Raw genomic sequence first — 25,293 nt, 5'->3', positions numbered from 1 at the left:
ACTAGGGTTTTAAATGTCGGATGTCGAGCAGCTAAAATTCATGTCGGATAGCGAAAATTGGGGGTATGTCGGGCGACATGTACTAAATATCGGATTGCCATATCAAATGGATTTCTACTCAATTTTGGTCACCAAGATGGAACGCACTTGTCTTCTTATAGCTTATCCTACTTGAGTTGAGTATTCAACATCAAGACACAAATTGTTTTCCATTTTTTAAAGAGAAACAGTGGAATATTATGCTAACAAATAAACAAAATACACATTGTCAAACTAGAACTTTCAAAGTATCTTGCATAAAATTAACAAAAAGTAAAGTGTATTGCATAAAATTGACATAAAGTGTTGGACTTTGGATTGATTTCAAGCTACGGTTCAAACTTATTGTTTACATCACGTTTTTATGAACTCGCAATTTCAATTTGTAGAGACAAAGACGAATGAGAGGAAATTGCAGCGGAAAAGAGAGTAGCATTTTTTTCTTTGCCCTAATTTGTATTATATGTTATCAGATTACAATGGGAGCAAAAGGCTAAAAGAAGAATTAATCGGGTTTGGGTTTTGAGTACTAAACCCAAACCCCAATACTTATCAACTCAAAAAAAACATCGGCCAATTTTTCAAGGTTGAAAATCAGCCGATATGTCCCGCAATAGCCCCCGACATGGACCTCAAAAATGATATCCGACTTCAAATGACAATATCTGTGTTGCTCTATCCTCCGATCCGACATGTCAGCTAACATTAAAAACCATGATCAAAAGCCTAGGAAATGATGTCATAATAGATATATTGTTAAATACAATATCGAAAGGCATTGCATACAATATTGAGAAAAAAGCGGGCATAGAGATTAATCAAGGCTGGAGATAAAGGTCAGTTAAGTTATCTTCATGTTGGGTTGATCAAATGGGGAATCAAGTAGCTAATTACTAGGACTACGCGGCTTATAATCAATTTAGGTTGGGATAATAAAAACATGACCATCTCTCATACGATCCACAATCTAGTACAAGTGAAATGCGGGTGTGAGATATTGGTCTTCGTCTAATCCAGATGATTCCACGGTTCCACCTAATAGAGGGAAAAGGCTAGAAGCAAGGCAACCTACTAGCAACGCATGTCTTTCTTCCAGTCAGATGGCCTAATTATAAAAAGTAAAAATAGTGTGCCCCCTTGCAGCACATCTAATAACATATGATCCCATTTATCAGTAAATGTCTCGAGTTTGAAGGTCAATTCTGTCAATATCACAAAAATCGCTTAGATGACCTCTGCCATCACAAGCGTGTTATTTTAATCATATGTAAAGTGATGTTATCAGTTCACTCCACAATGTATTTAAGATAATTTGAAAAATTGAAGCTATGTTGACTCCTACCACCCCCCCTCTCTCTCTCTCTCTCTCTCAAACAAAAAGAAAAAAAAAAGGAGAGCATTTCCATCGACTATTGTCTTAGTACACTGATGGCAGGTAAAATACCTCCTCTCCAACACTATGGTTTTGTTAGGGATTAATGCTTCCCATACTGGAGCATTTAAGACATTCACACTAGAGTAGCACCTATGTCGGACATATCTCAACTAAAACATCACAAAGGAAAGGAAAGGGAGATAGTCAAGTCATGCCTCGAGGAGAGGATGTAGGTAGCCTATTTCAATTGGCTGTTCTTGCACATCTAGATTGTAGTCTTTAAACTCCAAGTCCTTCCAATCACCCCTAAAAACCAAAACAAAAAAAAATCGAACACAGAATAATTAGCATCAATGTACAAGACCTTCATATTCTGTGCGAAATGAAGTTATTTAATATGAATTTATAAGGAAAAGGCTACTTGTGTAATAAGCTAAACTCATGCATACCGGGAATGAACTAGAGTTATTTTATATGAATGATGATGGAGTATCACCATATACATGATATCAATTTAACATAAAAGATTTGTAGTACCTCAGAAGATGTTCTCGAGTCAAATCTGTTGCAAACTTTTTTCTCTCTGGTGCATACATGGGGCCTTTTCTCAGAGAGTAACCCTTCCATGTCCTGTAAAAAAGGTCCAAAGGAATGGTATATCATATAAATCTAACTATCGGTTGTGAAATAAAGAATAAGTTGGTTGCCTAAATAAGATGTTCCCACAATGCAGAAACAGATAATCACACACAAAAAACCAACAGGTAGGAATTTCTACAGGAGATGAAATAAAATTTCAATCATCAGGAAAAGATGGTTACTGAAGGGTAATGAGCTTCCGCTTTTTCAGTGCGGCGATATCCTTATCGTCAACCACCTGTTGTAAAGGAGACGTTAGCACCAGAAGGAAACTATAAATAATTTTATGACAGGGGAGTTCACACCCAAAAAAAAAGGATGTAGACAAGAATGCGGCATAGAGAGATGACCAAAATCAGTTTAAGAAGTCTAACCGGTAAAATATAATTACTCTGATTGTACATCCATAGGACATATTCGCAAATTTCCGTTAGATATAGCGACATTAGTCGAATTTGTTTGTAAGAAAGAAATAAGGCATTAAATCGTAACAAACACAACAATGTGGGTTCGCTTTGGATTTCAAAACAGATTCCTCGTATCCATGGAAAAGCCCCAAAACTCTTGATGGTTGCTTTTTGGTTAGCTGGAAAACCTATCAAGTCCAAAGTGGCAGAAAGATAATTGATAAAGATGAACTTCTAAACCATTTAGAATAATGAACTCGAAGACATTGTGCCAAGGATAAGAGCTTGGAAGATAAGGCTTGATGACATTCAAGCTGAGAACTGTATGAATCAACCATACATATTATGCACTAAAGTTAAGCAATAGAGTAAGGTGAAATGACAAAACAAAAAAAGTGTATTAAGTAGATTAGCTTACAAGGAGGAAGCAAATAAGAGAGAGAAATAAAAGGTGAATCAGTTAGTTAAAGATATTTTACCGAAAACCAAAATTAGGCAAACCTACCAAAGAAATGAAAATGTAAATAGCTAATCAAAGTAGGAGAAACTAGAAGAATCTCAAACAACATAAGTTTCATAGTGTTCCAGAAAATCAAGACTAGAATGACAACATCGTGACCCCTCTACTGTAGAGGAAAAGGTAAAGAAAGCATCTTTAGAAGAAGAGATGTGTAGGAAAGCAAGAATTCAGATAGAATGTGAAGGAATTGACTGGAGGCATTGCTTAAACGGAAGAAAGTTAGGGTCTCCAATTAAGAGACCGCAGCTAGTTGAAATGAGTAAAACTAGGATTTAATCCATACTTGCAGATAAGCAACAAGATCCAGTTGAAGACCAACACATAAAAAGGAAAGAACAGGTTAATGTATGAATTAAATATATTGTTGATAAAGCTTCCAATCATCAGACTGTCTTAAAGTAAGAAATCATTGAAATGGAGTCCAATTATTATGTGATTCATGAAATTGCATCATCCATGACTCCATGCAATGAGTTTAAAACTACATTCATATGAGAAGGGGCAATAGATGGAGAAATGGTTAAGAAAGGAATTACAAACATGAGCAAGACATAGGAACAAAATGAGCTTAAACAAGTCAAAGAGCATTTAAAAAATGTCACCAGATTAAGATAGTAAGGTTATTTGTTGAGGATGGTTTAGCCTTTAAAGTGTTTTAATTTACTGAAGAGAAGCTGAAAAAAGTGTTACCTCTGTTACTAGTAACAACAAGGTGTACAACTTACAAAGCTCGAGTAATGAATAGTATAGACATCTAACCTCGGAGCACTTGTGTTAACCCATTTAACTTGAAAATTTTGTAAGTTCTAACCAATGTTTTAAAAAGCCTCTGCCTAGTCCACCTAGGTGTACACCTAGGCCGCCTCGCCTAGCGTCTAGGCGGTATCTAGGATACCCACCTACGTTTTGGAAGCGCCAAGGGGAGCGTGGGCTGCTCACGTAGATTGTACCCTTTAGGCAAGGTTTTAAATATCGGTTATCGGGGATTTATCGGATGACCAAAATCCTTATCGGATAGCGGAAATCGGGGATATATCAGGGATAAGTAGTATTTATCGGAGTGATATATTGGATGATGTGTATATATAATATAATAATTAAAAAATATAATCTAATCATGCTTAATGAAATATAAACATACCAAAATGTAAATCATCATGTTTAGAATCACTAACAAATTGTAGAAAGCGAAACTTGCATCATAGCCTTGAAAAAAATATAATGTTAGTCAAAATGGGCCGATAATCCCGATAATCCCGATAAAAAAGTCTTAATTATCGGCCGATAAGTGCCGATAACGCCAATAAATCACCGATAAACCTACAAAAAAGATAACCGATTAAAAATCCAATTTATCCTAGTGGAGAGCTCCCAAATCCGATAACTCGGCCGATAATATCGATTATCGGCCGATATTTAAAACAGTGCCTTTAGGTTTTAATCATAATTTCCTTCATTGCAGGCTCCACTTTCTCCAACCTCCTCCAAACTCCTCATGCCTCCAACTATGAACACCTCCTCTACTTCCTTTGACCTTCAGCAAAATCTCCTACACCGCCACTTAAACGAAGAAAGAAAATCCGATGCCTAAACTTTCTATAACATTGACATTTACTATTACTTATTGTAATTAAAAAATAAAAGATAGGAAAACCGCCTAGGCTCCTGCCTAAGCTCTAGGCGTCAGATCCAATGCCTACGCCACCTAGCGCTCTCTATATCCTTGGTTCTAACTGCCAATTAACTAGAAATGTTTCTAAGCAAGATCCTCTCTAGGTCATGGCTACTTAGTCATGGATCTCGAGCTAACATCTAAAACACACATCAAACTGATAATTGGTCGAAAAAACTTCTACTTATTTGAGGAGCTTCCAATGTTTGGAAAAAGCTCGGGCTCTATAGCCAGCCCAATTTGATGGGCAAGTCAAAGATGATAAAGGATGGTAAAACCACTGTTTTAAATATCGGCCGATAACCGATATTATCGGCCGAGTTATCGGATTTGGGAGCTCTCCGATAGGATAACTTGGATTTTTAATCGGTTATCGTTTTTGGCAAGTTATCGGGGAGTTATCGGCGTTATCGGTACTTATCGGCCGATAAGTAAGGTTTTTTTATCGGGATTATCGGCCGATAAGTAAGGCTATGCAATTGAATGGTTTCATCGTGCGGTCAAGATGCAAGTTTTGCTTTCTACAATTGGTTAGTGATTCTAAACATGATGATTTACATTTTGGTATGTTTATATTTCATTAAGCATGGTTAGATTACATTTTTTAGTTATTATATTATATATATACACCATCTAGTATATCACTCCGATAAATACTACTTATCCCCGATATATCCCCGATTTTCGCTATCCGATAAGAATTTTGGTCGTCCGATAAATTCCCGATAACCGATATTTAAAACCTTGGGTAAAACTAGTATCATTTGTTACCTACTTGCTCTATAGCCGCATCATTCTTTAAAATTTACTCTATGTTTCTTACTACTGTTTTCACATATTAACTTTGCGAAATAATTCACGTTAGTTAGAGTAAAATAGTACTCTTATGTTTCTTACTACTGTTTCACATATTAATTTTGTGCTTAACTTGGTTACGTATTAACTTTGTGCTCAACTTGGTGAAATACTTCAGGTTACAGTAAAATAGTACTCTATGTTTCTTAGTACTGTTTTCACATATTAACTTTGTGCATAACTTGGTGAAATACTTCATGTTAGTTAGAGTAAAATAGTACATGTCAACATCTGATGGTCATCCTAACATTTGGCATACAAGATCTGTTTAAAAGCCGCAGAATGCCAGAATGCTCAAATTTGTATGTACAGGAAATCAAATTCTGTCGAAACCTTGTCCCAACCAGTATAAGCATGGACATCTAATCGTAAATATATGTTTATATGTCAAAGAACACATTCAGCGCATGGGCCTCAAGAACAGGTACGTATTGATATAGAAAAATATTCAAGTTCAATAAATTATGAGACCAGACATATAAACATAGATAATAAATGATGTAATAGGGAATGAATGAAACATCACACTAAAAATCAATCTGATCAAAAACAAAGAGAAAAATCATTAATCTCTAACTTCAAGTTAATAAATTTTTGATACACCTTTCCATCTTCAATACTTTTGAGCAAATCTTTAAGGGTATCTTCAACATTTTCCACCTAAGAACAAGAAACGTGAGTGTCAGTGTAAATAAGGAATCACTTCAATCTTTACTGTCTCTAAATTAAATAAATATGAGTGTCAACAAACAGGTAACGTATAGAAGAAATGAGTTTAATCCATAATGTTTTCGAATTAAAGCTTCAAATAGCTCATTATTATCTTCCATTTTTTCATAAAACTGGTATGTTAAGTCCTTGAAAACACTAAAAATGCCCATAATTTGGAGAAATGCAGAAAAGATCATCTATAACAGAACTATATAGCTCTTGAAGTTTATATCTTATAATAGACAAGATATACGAGCCAACCAACAAATTTACCATAAAAGATCTACTAGAGAACCAATTCAGTAACACTATACAAAATGCATTTGGCTTGCATGGCTAGCATTTGAAACAAAAACGTGAATCTCTAATCTCTTTAATTTTGCATACATCTCATCATTCAAACAATTAGATGCTGTCATCTGCCCAAGAAATATATAAATGATGGCATGTTAATGGAAGTTATAACATCATCATAAAATAGAACTTTGCTAACTAATATATAATTGGTCTCACTTATGAAAGGACAAAAGGCCTTTTATCAAAAGACAAATCATTGTCAAAATGTTATCAGGAACCCACAGAAAAGACCATAGAAGTTAAACACGTTACTTTGTCTCACAATTCACATGATAGCAGATAGAAAATTAGTTTTGTATAAGAAACTTAAAATGCTTGGTAAAGATTATATAAATAATGTACTTTGAGTCGAAAATCTAGTACGTATATAGTTCAATTTTCTAATAGACCCTATAACCCTATTTATAATTAAAGATGATCAGAACAAATAGTTTACGGACAAATTAATAATAGCAAAACCTTGGATGTAAAAGGTGGCAAATAGTGACTGATGGGAGATAATTATGGACAATAAATTCTTTTTATCTGGTTATGCTAAAAAATACCATAAGAGAACCCAACTTAAGGCATTGGATCTTTTTCCCTCTCTTAAATCATGTGCAGACTTGAAGTAACACCAACCAATTTAACTTGTTAACAAAGGGGTTCATTATATTTGTTACAATACCTAAAATTGCCTACTTACATTTTAACATAAAAAGACTTTGCACCATACTGTGTCATGGATGAAATGCTGATCAGACTTTTGGCTGTCAAATAAAATCAATCTGGCAACTTGAACCTGAAGCCCACCTAAATGAAGAGTAGTCTGGTACAGATCAAACCAGAGGTGGATCCACCCTTGAGGAAGGTGATGTCACATCTCACATGGCACTACTTCCTCCAACGGGTTCAGTATTGAGTATACACCTCTGTATATCTCAACCCCTACAAAGGAACTATGTTCTCAGATTCACCCAGCTTTAGCATGGAGATATAAATCACAATAACACATGACTCGTGGGCTAGTATTCTGAACTAACTAACAAAATTGTTATCCATGTCGATAAGAATTTGGGAAAAGCTTAAAATTTTCATCCCATTATAATCAAGGTTTTCTCCATTTTGAAATGTCCATATATTAAGTACCATATGTTTGAAGTTATTTAAGTGTGATTACATATTTGATAGTGTCACTATTATTCGCCCATGGTTTTAAATGTCGACTGGCATGTCGGATCAGAGGCTTGAACAACACGAATATGGCCATTTCAAGTCGGATATCGTTTTTGAGGTCCATGTCGGACATGTCAGGGGATATTACGGACATATCAGTCGATTTTCAGCCTTGAAAAATCAAAAATCGGTCGATTTTTTTTATTTTTTGAGTTGATAAGTATTGGGATTTGGGTTTAGTACTCAAAAGTAACTTGATTAATTCTTTTTTTAGCCTGTTTCCCATAGTAATCCGATAGCATATAATACAGATTAGGGCAAAGAAAAAAATATTGCTCCCTTTTCCACCGCAATCTCCTCTCGTTCTGTTGGCCTTCTTGTTTTGACGATGATTTACAAACAATTTACATCTAATATTGTTTGTCTAGCGTTTGTGTTTTATATTTATTCTAGACAAATAATATGTTGGAGGTTGGATGGATTGCGTCACAACGATCATATCCAATGGAGGTTGGCGGAATTATGGAGTGAAGCCTACGCAATTCAAAGTTAAAGATCAAGTTCAAGCTTCATCCGCAAGTGTACCAAGTCGAGCTTATTGAAGATCAAGATCTAGCTTGGGTAACTTAGTTTAGGTTTTATATTATGTGTGTTAAGTACCTTAAGCTCGATATCATATATACACACGTATTTGGTTTCTATGTATATATATAGTTATATATATACATGCATGGTTTTGGGTTGTCATGTTTACAAATATGAAATTACATATTTCATATTTATTATTGTGATTTGATTTAACTACTTAGATATAAAACAAATATATTTTTATATACATACTCATATGTTTCATTTTCTATTGTATTTGCAAAAATATTGTATTCTTAGTTTTTGAACTTAACAATAATCATATACATATTTTATTAAGTCTACATAATTATTGTGCAAAGTTTTAAAACATGGTTTAGCCAAAATATCAAAATTCACATGTTTACATTTTCATGTTTTGACCTATTTTGTAAAATGATGATATTTTTCATTTGGAAAGTCCTTTTTGGAAACCAGTCGTTGTAACATGTTTATTATCATGTCTACAATCATTCCCCAAAGTTTTACATTTTTTAAAATTTATTTGATATTTTTAAATAGTGTTTTAAGATCAGAAAACAACTTTCAAAACTTGATTTCTTGTATCAGTTCACGGTCGACCGCCACGGTCGACCGCGCTTGTGTTCTTTTCTGAGTAGGCAGCAGAGACTCCAGTTCACGGTCGACCGCCACGGTCGACCGCGCTTGTGTTCTTTTCTGAGTAGGCAGCAGAGACTTTCACGGTCGACCGTCACGGTCGACCGTCAGCTCAAAATTTTCCACGGTCGACCGCCAAAGTCTCTGGATGTTTTCTGAGATTCTGTAGTGCCTCGCGGTTGACCGCGAGAATTTCACGATCGATCGCCAATAGCCCAACGGTTATATTAGGTACAGAATCTGTTTCCTGTTTTTCTAGGATTTTTGTTGTTTTGTTTGGGGTTTTGGCTGTTGGTTTCTCTTCCTATATAAACCCCTCAACCTCTCTTCTATCAGTAACCCAATGAAAAGTTTTAAAGAAGTTTAAAAGAGTTTTAACAAGGGTTTTTAGTTGGGTTCAAACCCAATGAAAAGTTTTAAAGAAGTTTAAAAGAGTTTTAACAAGGGTTTTTAGTTGGGTTCAAAGTCTGGTTGGTTTGAAGATTGTTTTACAAGTGAAGAAGATCATTTACAGTGTTTAAACTTCATTTCAATCCACTTCTCCATCTTGTTTTTCAGAGAAGAATTTCTAAACTCTATTTCTAGCTATTTATTCTTTTGTTCATAATTTCTATATGCTAGATTTTAATTGAGTTTAGTTGATTTGATTTCACTCATTATTTACACACACCTACTTGAACTTATTGTATTTACATACATAGTATATTTGGGTTGGTGAGAGTTGTAACAATTGAGTGTGAGCTTTTATTGTGTTATCATCCATAGTAGAGAACAAACATTTATTATATTAAGCCTAATTATGAGGATACACTTTGTAATACACTTGTACACCGAGAGGAATGTGTGGTGAGAGTCGGGGATCGTCCCAAGAGGAGTAACGTCGGTTGACGAACCTAGGGAGAGGTTGTAACCGAGCACTTGAGGAAGACACGGCTAGGTCCAACACTTGTGAGGGTGTAGAATAGGTTTGCAAGAGTGTGAGTTGTAGAGTTTTCGGTTAGCTAGAAAACCGAGTGTGTAGAAGTTTCGGCTTCCAAACCGGATTGTGATAGTGGATTTCTCCCCGGGAGTGGGGAGCGGAGACGTAGGACGGAATGTCCGAACCCCGTAATCATATCGTGTGTTTGAGTTTGTCATTGACGTATTTGCTTATGCATTTATCTTATATCACCATTGCCTATTACTCTTGTATATTTTGCCCTATCACATTTATAGTTTGATTATATCACCATTGTGTTAGTTTATATATCCTTGCATATATTTTTATCTTATAGGATATATCTCATTATTCATATTACTTATCCTAGCTCACATATCATGTTGTATTTCATACTTGCTAGGATAACTTATTAATAAGTTTTAATTGGCATAAAATCGAATTAGATTAGCATAAGACCCTAATCACCCCCCTAGGGTCTAACACGTTCGTCTTCGTCTCTACAAATTAAAATTGAGAATACATAAAAGCGTGATGTAAACAATAAGTTTGAACCGTAGCTTGAAATCAATTCAAAGTCTAATATTTTATGTCAATTTTATGCAAGGCAATTTAATTTATGTTAATTTTATGCAAGGTACTTTGAAAGTTCTAGTTTGACAATGTATATTTTATTTATTTGTTGGCATAATATTCTAATATTTCTCTTCAAGAAATGGAAAACGACTCGTGTCTTGATGATGAATACTCAACTCATGTAGGATAAGTTATAACAAGACAAGTGCATTCCATTTTGGTGGCCAAAATTGAGTAGAAATCCATCAGATATGGCAATCCGATATTTAGTATATGTCTCCCGACATATCCCCGACTTCCGCTATACAACGTGAATTTTGGCTGTCCGACATGAATCCGATATTCGACATTTAAAACATTGTATTCGCCTATTCGATAGTGTCACCAATGATGCGATCACGTACTTTTTTCAAAAGATGAACTCATCGAGGACGGCTGTAACTTTTTGAAATTATTAATTATGCAGCGACACCACTTTACAGAAATTCTTGATCCGCCACTAGACCAAACCATGAAACAGTAGCAAGAGAAGTAAGATTTATATAATTATAGGGCTCACAAGATAACATCCAAATGAATACAATTATATACAATTACTCATGACATTATGTTTTGGCATAATAATCTGAAAAGGCTAGGGGACAAGAGATACTATATGGTAAAATAAATTTATTTTTCTCTTCGATAGAGAGTATCTTTTTTGGGAAGGTTCTATTTACATAGTGGGAAGGGTAGTCTGCCACTAATTAGATAAAATATTAGAACCACTCAACCTTTGTACCTTCTAACAAATAAATTCCAAGTGTTATGCTTCTACATTATGTACTTCTTATCAACTGCCACATAATCATAGTCATTGGACTCTTTCTTTTAGTATTTATTTGGTGGAAACATATCCTCCAAGGCTAATTTAGGCGGCAAAACTAGTTTGTGTGATTACACTCTGTATAATGGTAAACCTAATAACTCCATTTGAAAATGCAGGTGAAACCACGATAATTGAGGAAAGAAGGCACACATATAATGCAGGTAAACAAGTTCGCAAGCCCACTTCTCTTTTCTAGCTAACATTTCCAAATAGTTAAAACATTTAACATTAATTAATTCTCTTAACTGAGAAACAAATTAATGATTGATGGTAATGGAATCATGCAATTTAAATACTCAAAATCTCGTAAATCTATAAATAAGGGGGAAAAAAGAAAATGACTCTACCTTTCTGGAGACCAATTGTTTACCAATCTCCACCCATTTATTCTTGACTGCTTGGGACGAACCAATCTTGAAAATCTGACTACCAACTTTTTTCTGAAAAATAAAAATAAAAACAACTAAATCGAGTAACAATCAGTGGAACAAATAATACTTAAAAAATACACTACAATAAAATTAACAACTAATCACCTCGAGCTCGGCCCTCGGGATCCCCTCAGGAGGCACCGCTGAAAAAACCTGAGCCTCCGGCGATCCGTTCAAAGCATACAACTTCGCTTCCTCCGTCAACAGCCATTTGTCCTTCTTTACATCCTGCTTCCACAACAAAAACAGGTTTTTGATCAAATCTTACCCTAAAAAGACGAGATTAAGGTGAATTAGACTGCAAATTGACCTGCGACTCGATGAATTGGAATGCTGAGAGACTCTTGATCACGCTCTCGAGTTCCCCGTGGCCGATTCCGATGCTAGAAGCGAATTGGTGAGAGTCGGCGATGACGTCGTTGGATCTAAGAAACCCTAGGATCGATCTCTCTGCTTTCGTCTTGGCGTCCGAGTCTTCTGCCGCCATTGCTGATGGAATTGGGTTCTCTCTGCTAATCTCCGACGTTTCTGCGATGCAAAGCAATTCTAGGAGATTTCTAGGGTTTTGGGTTTTGGGTTATGTGGCTGTTTGGTTGGCTAAAAAAACAATGAAATCAAAGAAAGGAAACATATTTATTTAGGGCTTGTTTGGATTGAGGGGAATGAGGGTGAAGGGAAGTTAGGGGAACCATTCACCTTCATTCACCTTGTTTGGGAACACTTATGAAGTGAAGTTAATTCACCTCCATTCACCTTGGTTCACCCCCTAATAGTATAAAAATTGTTACCCCCAAATTGGGGTGTAACCAAGGGGAATGGAATTCCCTTCCCTTCCTTTCCCTTCCCTTCCCTTCACTCAGTTTCCCTTAACTTCCCTTCACCCCCTACGAATCCAAACAGGCCCTAGGCTCTTTTCGCTGAGGTGTGTGATTTTTTAAGAAATAAATTTCATAACTTGTTTTTTAGTTTGTTTGGTTGTTTTCCCAAAAAAATTAAAAATAGAAAACTCACATTTTAATTTATTTCAAGAGATTTCAAGATATTTTTCATATTTCTTTTTTTTCGCAATAAAATCATCGTCACGTCACCGCCACGTCACATATGAAACAAATCCAACCGCAATAATAACAGTGTTTTGATTTCTATTTCTTGTGTTTGTTTGAATATAAAAAAAAAAATCAGTCGCAATAGTAATAGTATTTTCAGCAATTAAATAATCTGTTTTATTCACAGTCACTGTTTCAACAGTACTTTTAGTAATTAAAAATTCATTGAAGTGACATTTCTAAGTGTTTTCAGAGGTTTTTTGTGTGAAAACACTTTTTTTTAAAATCTGATGTGGCATCCTACGTGGCACCCTCATTTCTTTAAATCACAAAACAAAACAAACATGTGATTTGGAAATCAGTTGAAACCAAAATCCTACGTGGCGGGGGGTTTTCTCATTTTTTTTAGCAAACAAATAACCCCTAAAAAAATAAAGAAATCAATTATAAGAAATCTATTTTCTATATAGGTTTTTTCTTGTGTTTGGTTCATTCTTAAAACTAAGAAAAGAGATAAGGTGATATGAGTTGTCATTATATTATTGGATGATGTGACTCATATTTAGGGGCTGTTTGGTTGATGTATTTAGCATTGGGGGTTGGGCAGAAAGCCTGCCAAAAGAGCATTTTTGGTAGGCTTTCTGCCCAAAACGCCTCTTTTTAGAGGCGTTTTGGGCAGAAAGCCTGCCAAAAGTACTCTTTTGGCATGCTTTCTGCCCAACCCCTAATACCAAATACATCAACCAAACAGCCCCTTAGGGAAACTCATTTCATGATTTTTAAGGAAATGAATGGAAATCAAATTTTAATAAGATGAGATAAGTTGTCACCATATTATTGGATGATGTGACTTATTTTTAAAGATGAGATGAGATGGATGATGTGACTCATTTCTTGTGTTTGATTCATTCTTAAAAGTAAGAAAGGAGATGAGATGAGATGAGTTGTTATCATATTATTGGATGATGTGGATGATTTTTAAGGATAAAAATGGATGAAAATCAACTTTTAATGATTTCCGGGGTCTTATTTCATTTTCTTTGATTTTAGGAAACCAACCAAACAGACCCTCTTTTTCCCCCATCAAGCTAATGAATCTTCATATTTTTTATATTAGCACCCGACAATAGGCCCACATCTTCATATTTAGAATTATTCCCCAATCTTTGTTTTGATAGTCTCTCAGATTTTCATAATTTAAAATTAATCCCCCAAAAATATAAAATGTATACTGTTTTTGAATTAATCCCACAAATCTTAATCTAGTGCCGACTAGAGAGACTAATTTCAAAAGACTCACAAGTATAATGAACTAATTTTAAAATATAAAGATAACTAGAGAGACTAATTTCAAAATACTTATAGCCATAATGGATTAATTTCAAAATATAAATATGTGGGACTAATTTCGAAACACTTAAAGATTTGTGATTATGTTCAAAATATAAAGATCTTGGAGAGTAATTGTTTTGTGGAGTGCTTTTGTTTATTTTATGAGGTAGTTTTGAGCGTCGTAGAAATGAACTTTTAGACGGGATGTTAGGACCAGTTGTGTACTACTGTTTTGTGGAGTGCTTTTGTTTATTTTATGAGGTAGTTTTGAGCGTCGTAGAAATGAACTTTTAGGCGGGATGTTAGGACCAGTTGTGTACTACTGTTTTGTGGAGTGCTTTTGTTTATTTTTACGAGAGGAAGTTAGTAATAGTGTTTGGTGAAAATTTATTTTGCATACTTCTTGAAATAACTTCTGCTTTTAAGAGGACTAGTATGAAAATGACTACATGATATTAATAGAAAAATAATGATCATATGGTAGCCGTATATCTAATTTTATGTCTTGATCTAAATATTAGAACTACAGAATGCAAATTTATCACAGAAAAAAATTACATAATGCAAAATATTCTCAACGCCACAAATATAATTTTCTTTTCCAACTTAACATTGTTTAAATTTCTTGGTGCACTGCACGGGCCCATAAAGCTAGAGATATGAGGAAACTGTGAAAAAAATAGCGATTAACTCTTCTTAACAACTGAATAGAGAGTAAAATAACATATCATAATTATAAATCGGAGATCTTCTACATATTTGTTCAAGCCTCTATAATAAAGTATAAGCACACAACATTTGTTCTGTATCACTAATGAGCACATAGTAGAACGAACAGGATATCTGAACTATCAGGGAAAATTTATTTGAAATGTTTTATTAGGAAAGAAAAGAATCACATTCAACCTCTCTTACTAACGAAAAAGTAATACCTTGTCCATCTAATCTACATTCTTTGGCTAAAACCATATTTATCGCTTAAGATCTTTAAGAAATAAAAGCTTTACCGTGACGAATTATTAGAATTCAAATAAAAATAATTACAAACTATTGTTATTAGAGAAAAAATTAATAAGTTTTCAAACCAGCAAAAAATACCATGAAGTTCCGATAAATTAAATATTGTTGTAAATATAAAAGAAATGAATGTGGACATTACTAAAAGAAGTCTATTCACCTATTTTTGACTTTTAGTATTCTCTTCCACATTTATATAATGTAAGCCATGAAAGACAAAATGTATGGAGGAATGAGGAAGCTGAATAAAATGAGATGATCACTTTCTCCCTATCTCTTCTCTTCTCTATTTATTTACTCTTATATTTCATGTTCGTTTCTTACTTATGATATGTGATGTATGTAGATATAACAACAAGATTACAGCACGTTATCAGCACGAAAGCGCTAGCTAGCCGATTCGTAATCGTCCGTTGGTGATAAGAGATATTTCGGTGTACACCTCTTAATAATAACAATTTCCACAATTACATTTCGTTTTTAAAGTAAAAGCACACGTAGAGAATGTGAAAACAAAACAATGTCCTTGTTGCCCAAGAGCTTTTATGATTCTTTTTTATTTTCACTTCTTTCTCATCACTAGCACTGAAATTGGCATATTCTAGTGAAATATAGCAATACATGGAGTTTGTAAAGTTTCTCAAAAGAATAGTTTATTAAGAACAGAAGCCAACTATTTGGCACGCTAATTAATGAAGCACCTAATTTGCATGATTAAGCTAAAATATTTATGGTTGGACTTGGACCCAAGCTATTGCTGGTATAGGTGGCCGCCACTCAAGGATGCTTGGCACCACCTTCATCACATGGGAAGGAGTTCTAAAGGCTATTATTGGATGCAAGAAATTAGCCCTAAGATTAGTACTACCCTACAATATTAATCATATTTGTGTGTGACAAAAAATTTTGGTAGTAATTTTCAAAATGGTATTAAAAGATTTGTGTACCTACACCGCTTAAAGGTCAATTCTTGACTCTACTAGGCATCCAACAAATTTAATGCCTTCAGAGAGGAAATTCGGTTTATATCATCATATCATATCATATCATATCATACTCCCTTTAAAAGAGGGAGTTGTGAAAAAACTTTTTATGGACTATATTGCCCCTATTCTTTTTTGTTATTATATTCTAATCATAAATTAACTAAATTAATTATCATTATTAATTAATCATATTACATGCCACTTTAATTTTGTCTAACTTGGCTCTAAAACTTCCAATGTTATTGTAAAACTCTCATATTAATTATTAATAATGCATAATACTATATTGATAGACAATTGCAAGTTAATAAATTATTTTGGAATGAGTACAAAATATAGAATTGTCCTAAAATTATATCGTGGCACTCACATAGGAAAATTATAAAGAGTATTCTTACGTACATAAGTACAAACATCCAATTTTAGAAAATATTAGAAGATCTAAGTGCACTAAGATATAAGTGGAGGTATATGCGTGTAACTTTCGTAAGTTGTAAGCTATTTATGTTTAATTAAGACTATAAATATTTGAAGCCTTTGTTAAACACAAACAATAGTATGTGATTCTTTTGATAAATAATATACATCGTATAATATGAGGCCAGAGGTTTAGCTTATATTTACATAGTACAGAAGATGTGAAAAATTTAAGCATCATATTTTGAATAAGTTTCAAGATTTTGAATTATAAATGAAATTATATACTTCACTTAGAATCATATCATACTCCCTTTAAAAGAGGAAGTTGGAGAAAAAACTTTCTATGGACTATATTACCCCTATTTTTTAAATATTATATTTTAATCCTAACTAAACTAAATTAATCATTATTGTTAATTAATCATATTATATGCCACTTCAAGTTTGTCTAACTTGGTCCCTAAAACTTCTAATGTGATTGTGAAAATCTCATATTAATTATTAGTAATGCCTAATAATATATTAATAGACAATTGCATGTTAATAAATTATTAATGGAAAGAGTAGAAAATATAGAATTATCCTAAACTTATATCATTACTAGTTGGATTGCACGTGCAATGCACGTGGTAAAATTTTTAATATTATTTTAAATTATAATTTTATTTAGGCAGAGATTTGGTATAAATTTATTGAATGTAAACAATATAGCCAAGATATGAACAAAATTTAAAAATTCACAACGTTTGTACAATAAAATTAAATTTAGGGATAGTTTAGACAAATACACCACAAATAGTAGAGATTCGTGTACCAAACATTTGAAGACTTAAATAATATACTAAACTCAATCTCTGTCCACTCTCATTTGGTTTCTCTGAGGAAAATCTAGGATTCGATTCATACATTCTTCACACTGAATTATCACTGGTTGATGCAGATTGGTCATCTATAACTTGTCTTCGTCTCACATTAGGTGTAGTTTCATGGTCATTTGACTAACATTGGCTCCCAACAGTAGGCTTTCATATGCATTTCCTACCTCTGTTGAAGCTTCTCCCTTGTGAGCTAGGTCTGGTTCGGGGCTGAACCCTATTCGATACAAGCTTTCTTTCATCTTTCTGTAGGTGATAGATATCATGCAGGTTGAAATAAATTTGTTAACTGTCATAAATGCTAGGGATGATATGACATCCTTCTGTATCTAATTAAAGTAGATTTAGCATGCACCTCTTCGTAGGATCTGCAGGTACACAATGCTTTGCCAATTTAGCTCCCTTCCCATTCAAGACAATAACTGACCTGTATCAACAAAGTATCTTCATAGTATTAGAATGTATAGGAAGTATAAATTGTAAGAAGGAATTATATATCAAAATACCTCATAACCGTAGGGAATGTAAAATGGTCACAAAATGTTCAAACACATTATTTGCCTATCACAACTCGCAAACAACATCAATCAGACATCTAATAACCGACAACAAAAGTTCCCTTTTCCGATGATGATGACGTCAGCCCTATGCCTCCACTTCTCAGCACCAGCAAAATTCCTTGGGTAACTCAGGCAGGATCTCAAGCTAAGAGACGGCAGAAAAGGTTCATAATTGCACTTATTTATTGAAACAAGAACTTGATACATTCACCTCATTCTACATGGTTAGGTAAACTGCAGTATTGCCTGCAGTTCTTGTAGGCACCACTTCATTTGTAAACAAATAAAAAACACTTTACAAACATGAATAGCGTTGCTGATAGAACTCAAACATGACATTGGAAGAGGAGGGAGCTGAGCGTTTCACAATAGCAGTCTCCATCTCCCAGAGGGTGGAGACAGAGAATGTTCCAAATCTTGCTTGCTCTTTGTACGTCTCATTTTAGCTTTGAATCTTGACTTTGCCATGAGTGTCTGCACCGTGTTTGCAAAGTTGCCTACTGCCATAATTACCAGCAAGATGCTACAAAATATGACCTGCATTATCAAAGTAGAAGTCAAGAGACATCCATGCCAAGACGGTAGACATCACATATTCTATAAGAAGAAACAAAAGAAAATAGGACAAGGTTTTCTTGCCTGCCACTCAGAAGCAACGCCAACAAAAGCAGTTTTAAGAAGCAATATCCCAACGTACGCCTCAAAACCCTAAACTCGAAAAAAAATGTTTAAGATACTATGAGTAATTTCGATTACTGATGCATACAATGAAAGATACACTTGAAATGAAAATGTGGTAGCTGGCACGGTGTGACTCCACAATTCATTTGAAATTTATCTTTCCTAGACGCATGCTCTCGAATCTAAATTACGCTAAACAGCAACAACAAAAGAATCTTTAGCCAACAACGAGGTTGTAATTATGCAGCTTAACCTTATACATGTAAAGTAAAAAAAGATGGGGGCACAGAAGCCATAGTTGGACTTCTACACCAGCAGTTTCTCCCCACACAACATCCATTCTCCTTGCCTGCAAAGAGAGAGAGAAATGAAGAGAGACGGCACTTAGACTTGATCATATGGAGAAATATAAAATTACAAAAAAAACAGGGTTAATTGCAGATACACCTCCTGTACTACAGAGATATAGACATTTATATGCCCATAAGACTAATTTATTAGCACTTGCATCCTCTGAACCTCAAGCCATGTTATTCTCTCATTAGGTTGTTAGGTTGAGATGTCATCTGGGAATCATGTGAATAACTTTTCCCCTTGATATTTAGAGGACAATTTATTTTTTAGAGTTAAACTAATGTAGTTTTAAACAAAGGAACATGATTCAACAGAGTAAAAAGACACAAAAATCTATTTGATGGACAAGACATCAAAGCATATGAGAAAAAAATCCGTAAAAATAATAGGAAAAAAGAAATTCCAAGGTTTATAAACAAGGGCCTTACAAGCAGTAAAAACAAGGACAAAGATTCACAAGATTTGGAAGGCGACAAAATTAATGTAACCCGCACAAATTTTGCATGCAAAACACCAGTTGAGAAGTGCTTGCTTGCTTCTACACTAAGTCTGAATTTTCTGTCTTTTCTCTTATCGGATACTAAAGGCTTCTGCCAAGTCCTATTAGAAAGAAGTCAGCATGTACCATCAAACTCAATAATCTCTTGTATGTATGCTTGTATGGGTTTGAGCAGGTTAGTACCTATTAAATGTTACTTTATACTTGCAGGTTATTGCCTCAAAAAAATTATATACATCCGCTAAATTTATCCATTAAACAAGCACAATAGTTGAAGATTAATAATTTATCAATCCGCATAGACAGATGAATAGGAAACCAAAGAGTAAAGCAGTCATGGCAGCATTTGCTTTACCAAAGGGTGCAAAAATTCACTATGATAAAAATTCAAGTCAAAAATATATGATGTTACCTTGCCTAAAGCAATGCGAGTATACAACCGCTGGCGCTAGTATCTATTTTGTAGAAGCATTGCAAAACATTGCATGACCGCCCATACAAGAAACAATTCAACCCCTTTCTGCGCAAAATTCGTGTTAGATTGGATATAATAATTATCAAATTAATATATAAATAAGAAATTAACTACATGCTTGTTGGCACAATCAGGTTGCCCTTTTATCTCCCATGTGAGATTCACAAGAGCCATCAACATAGCACAATAATGACGGAATATCCACCTGCAAGAGCACAAGTAAAAATTGTTTTATGAAAAGCAATGTTGTCCTAGATAATAAACAATTATCAAGCCCTATATAAATAGTAATTTGTTCTATCTAAATGTTGAAATGAGATTCTCGTATTCATAATTAAGGCGTCATTGTAACTCACCAATAAAAGTTAAAGCATTATAATAGTTGAGCTTGGTAGCACAAAATATGAACTCAGCTGACAAGCTGGTTTACATGGATAGGGTTTGAAGATCATAATTATATTAGATCATGTAGATAGGGTTTGAAGATCTTACTTATATCAAATCATGTGGATGCCCCCTCATTGCCACTCCAGGTTTCACGCTGCGCTAAGTGAACTGAACCCACTAAAATCCTAAACCAGATGTACCAATTAAATATACCCTTGAACAGATGCATTTTAATATCAAGTTAACCATATTGTTAACTTGAATTCTGCATCAATATAATAAGCAAAATTAAATCACTATGAACACAATAAAGGTGGTAGTTGTATTGCTTGTAGGTACTGATAGAGAAACAATCTTCCCTACAAAAAGCACTAAATAGGTACATTAAGTTTACCTCAATCAGAGATAGCAAATATTATCCTGAGTAACATTTGGTGACAGATTTTATATCTATTTAGCCTAAACTAAAATCAGCAATGACCCTGACATGCTCCCTTGACTGTAAGTTTAACCAATGTCAAAAAGATGGAAGGATGATTATTAACAAGGGCGAATATAACTTCCATTTACTCTGAGCATGTTCTCTCGCAAAGCTAAACTTGTATAGAGAAATAATAGCCATGCCTGGGAAGAAAACAACAAATGTTTAAACCAAAACAACATCTTCAACCACAAATTCCAAACAAAAACATATGATGATGATATGCAATTGAAAGGTACTATCTACCTGGTAGAGCTGAACTACCAATGCTGGGAAGCATCCATTCCAAATCCCAGACCTTAATAGTAGCATAGTGGAGGGAAAGAAAAGAAACAGAAAGGTCGTTCGATCTTGTAAAAAGAAAGTTACACTTTTGTCAAATGTGATTTTGACCTACCAAGAGATAATGACAGCATATTATTGCATGGCTTTGATGGAACGTTTTCTTTTCTTTCATATGCATCTAAAGTCACAATGCACTACGTTGCAAAGTACATCATCTTCATCACATTTACTCACAAAATTATGTCAACCTCTAAGCAAGAAGATGGTTGCTTTCCAGTTACATCTAGATTGTTTATAGATAGTCATGAAATTCATATATCAACATGCTTGTCTGACGGCACTGTCAGGTTACAAGGCGGAATTTCTAAACTTAAATCTACCTTTCATATGTAAATGTAATAAATTTAACTTAATAGGAACATATTATGAGAATTTCCACCAACGCAAGCCTACTACCAGAATTGAATCACAGGGAATAAAGAAAAGAAATCTCCTACTAATGGCTGAGTCAGCATCCCTAATGACTAACTAACCTTGGCAATTTTATGTGATGTGCTCAAACGCAGAACATGCCACTGATACTCTTTCGTAATTTACTTCTTAGAAGGATGAGAATCAATAAGATGCAAGGAAGAATTATTTGTTAATGTCACTAAACACTAATAACTTAGGATTAGATGGTGATGGAACAGCTCAGAATATGTTTGATTAGGTTGCCTATAAGCTTTGGATGATTCTCTTCAATCTAACTTTTCAATAGAACAAAGACACTATCATGTGGTTTGGTCAAGTTCAGATTTATTGGTAGATTTTCACTGGAGATATTAAAAGTAAAGTTTTTATAGAGCTGCAACCTTCAGATCCCTCATTTAATTAAGTATTCTTAACAATACATCATCATGATTACATGATCACCATAAAATGTTAGTTTTCTAAGGTTGATCTTCCACACTTTGTGCATTTTCTAGTTAAACAAAGACCATGAAAAATGAATGAAGTGAAAGTACAGGTGAAGAAAGTACAACAAGAGTGTCCCGAAAACCTTGGAAACGGACCTACCAACATGATGGTGGTGCGATTTCAAGAAGGATTAAAACAAAAACTGCTTTTATAAGTTGACAGATACATAAGAGTTTCTTGAACATGAGTACTAACACAGAAACTGCCTAAAAACAATCATTTGGTATTCGTGAGCCGCAAATTTGCACCATAGATGAGAAGGAAACCTTGTCATGGTCCATTCAAGCCTATAGAAAAGCTAGAGATATGCATGCAAATCTTTAGAATTTACACTAAGTACTCTTCTAATTATCCAACAATAACAAGAATGAGCCCTCTTTATCAAATATGAAGTTTCAACTTTCAAACATGAAAGACAGCTATGTAACCAAATAAACAAAACAACTTAACCTGTAATCGTTGTACTCCTCTTTCACTTTAAGACGAACCTCTTTCCTTGTAGCCTGAACATTCAGTGTTCCAAGGAACATCTTCAAGAACATTCTTGCTCATAAAGAAAAACGATCGACATGGACATCACATATTGGAAAAGAAAAAAGGAAATTCAATTTAGGATCAGAATTGGAATCCAGAAAAAAGTAAACAAAAGATAATGCACCATGATCTTTGTTTGGAAGAAGAGATGACACATCCCCCTCTGAAATATGGCATTTTGCACGGTATAATTCTTCATCTAGCTGGACAACCAAAATAAAATCATTAGTCTTTAGATGGCTTTACAGGTAAACATTTTGATAGGTTGAAGAAGTCCATAATTTGCCATGTTAATAGAACTGGAATTTTAACTACAATATTTTTCGCAACCACATAACATGTATATGGGCTAGATTATAACAATCATATACCTTCTAAAGGAAGTAAACACAGAAACTTGGCTCTTCAAATGAAAAAGCTCAATAGCCTAACAAAATTGATTTAACAAATAGAAGCATAATGAGGAAAAAAATTCACAATACTCTTGCCACTGATAAACCTCTAGATGTTTTGTATAAGGAAATCCAATGATTACAGACCAAGACAAATCAGACAAGATTTTTTTTAATATTAAAACATTTAAGGAAATTCCAAATCAGTAAACTAATAGTTACAAAATAAGGGTTAAATTTTTTTTATAAACTTCGGTCTCTCGTGCAGAGGTATATTAATATCCGCCAACACTACAAATATAAAAAAGCTATAATCTCAAGTTTTCATGGTAAGTTACATAAATCTTCCTTTAACCATTCACATATAAGAATGCATATATTAAAAAAATAATTTGGAATGCAAAATATAGTTAAAAATACAGTTAATAAGATATTTTTTTAACATAAATCTCATTATTGTAAATTTTCTATCAATATGATTTATGTATTCTTATAAATCATATTGATATGATTTATAAGAGTCATAAATCAAGCTATCACGAATAGTAAGGGACTCAAATTTCAATATTCTAAGCGCAACAAAGCTTCACTCCCTCCTTAGGCTAACTTGCTTCCTCCAACCTTACATCTGTTATACATCATTTTCCACTGAAAATTACAGCCGCTCCAAATTTAGAACAATCAAAATATCCAAAATTTCCCTTGGAAACCAAACAAATAATACGCATCCATAAACATAATACTGGCTCCTCATCCATGACTTACTCTAGGAGCATTTCTCGCGACCAAACAACTACTAAATAATAATTTTCCCACGAAAATTCATGTTGTTCTAAATCCAGGACATCAAATAGATTGCAACATGACATCAATGGAACATTAATGCATGCATGTCTCTCCCTCAGAGCATCAAAATGAATACAAATGTATAGACTTTTTAGGCAGTTGCCTATCTAATTCAGTACATATTCAACAAAGCCCAATCAAAAGTAGGTTGGTTTACATGCTTGCATGTCAAAAATCGAAACAAGATGACTCAAATTTCCTCAAAAAAAAAGTTCCAGCAAACAAATTGAAAAAGATTCGAAATCGAGATCTAGTTTTGAAATCGGAATCTCACCTTCTCAGCATTCCTCCGATCGATTTCGCCCCTGCGGATAGCGGAATTGGCAGCGGTCTTCAGCTTCCTGAGATCGGACTCTAGGGAAAGCGCCCGCTGCCAAAGTCCCTGCTCCTAGTTCAACGTTCTCGAGATCAGCGACGACGCCGACTCCTGAAGCTCCCACGCGAGCTCCCCTAGCCTCGTCGCCTCCTCCATCATCCCTCGATCCGCAGCCTCGTCCGTCGCCGGCGACCTCTCTCCCATCGGGATCGATCTCTAGGGTTTCTTTATCCTTTTTTTCACTTTTCTTTTTTATAATACGAGAAATTGAGAAATTGTTACCCGTCCTTCAAGATGAAAGAAGGGGTGACGAAAAAACATTTAAAAATCAAAAGTAAAATTTAGAAAAGGATCAAAGAGTCTCCTTCGTGATTGTAAGAGTCTCCTTCGTGATTGTAAGCGATGCCCAAAATCTGAGAAGTGAGGAGATGATGGCAGAGGAGGTGCGGTGATGATGAGACCAATAATACTCAACGTTGGTAATTAATGATTTAAGAAAGTGGGAGGTCGTTGCCGGAGCTGAAGCGTAAGAGGGCGTTGCCGGATCTGAAGCGTAACAGATGGTGGCTTCTACGAAGTCGTAACCGACGGAGGAACGAATGCGGGCTACCAATTTCTTAACTCTATTTAATGATAAAAAGGGGTAATTTTGTTATTAATTATAATAGTTGAAGGGTATTTTTGGGAAGAAAAAGTTTTTCCCAAACTCCCTCTTTTAAAGGGTAGATAGATATTCATATAGGAAAATTACAAATAATATTCTTGCATATAAAAGGTACAGACATGCAATTTTAAAAACATTAGGATATTTAAGTGTAACAAGATACAAATGGAGGTATGTAATTAAAACTTTTATAAACTGTAAGGTATGTAATTTAATTAAGCCAATAAAGATTTAAAGCCTTTGTTAACCACAAGCAATAGTATGTGATCCCTTTGATAAATAATATTCATCATATAATATGAGGCCAAAGGGTTAGCTTATATTTATATACTAGAGGAAATATGGGAAAATTAAAGCATCATATTTTGAATAATCTTAAGATTTTGAATTATTTCT

The 25,293-nt window shown here is 34.3% G+C and overlaps 2 protein-coding genes across 2 annotated transcripts in view; both read right to left on the bottom strand.

The window, feature by feature from the left end:
* Nucleotides 1–12,406, bottom strand: part of LOC109848016 (phenylalanine--tRNA ligase alpha subunit, cytoplasmic-like) — a 31,671-nt gene extending 19,265 nt beyond the window's left edge. The window contains exons 1-7 of the mRNA XM_020417267.1: nucleotides 12,098–12,406; nucleotides 11,893–12,015; nucleotides 11,704–11,796; nucleotides 6,111–6,167; nucleotides 2,236–2,291; nucleotides 1,952–2,044; nucleotides 1,630–1,720 (exon numbers count right to left, since the gene is read on the bottom strand). Of these exons, the coding sequence (XP_020272856.1) occupies nucleotides 1,630–1,720; nucleotides 1,952–2,044; nucleotides 2,236–2,291; nucleotides 6,111–6,167; nucleotides 11,704–11,796; nucleotides 11,893–12,015; nucleotides 12,098–12,274 (690 nt within the window). The 5' untranslated portion in view covers nucleotides 12,275–12,406. The remainder of the gene's footprint in view (nucleotides 1–1,629; nucleotides 1,721–1,951; nucleotides 2,045–2,235; nucleotides 2,292–6,110; nucleotides 6,168–11,703; nucleotides 11,797–11,892; nucleotides 12,016–12,097) is intronic.
* Nucleotides 18,187–22,797, bottom strand: LOC109849520 (transmembrane protein 120B-like). The gene is given in 6 exon segments (XM_020419368.1): nucleotides 18,187–18,560; nucleotides 18,663–18,731; nucleotides 18,958–19,053; nucleotides 19,970–20,077; nucleotides 20,147–20,237; nucleotides 22,596–22,797. Coding segments are annotated over 6 exon segments (630 nt in total). The 5' UTR covers nucleotides 22,688–22,797; the 3' UTR covers nucleotides 18,187–18,386.

Source organism: Asparagus officinalis, chromosome 7, assembly GCF_001876935.1.
Source record: "Asparagus officinalis chromosome 7, Aspof.V1, whole genome shotgun sequence".
Classification (NCBI taxonomy): Eukaryota; Viridiplantae; Streptophyta; class Magnoliopsida; order Asparagales; family Asparagaceae; genus Asparagus; species Asparagus officinalis.
Note: the sequence above shows the minus strand (reverse complement) of the source record. Positions and strands in the feature narration are given on the sequence as shown.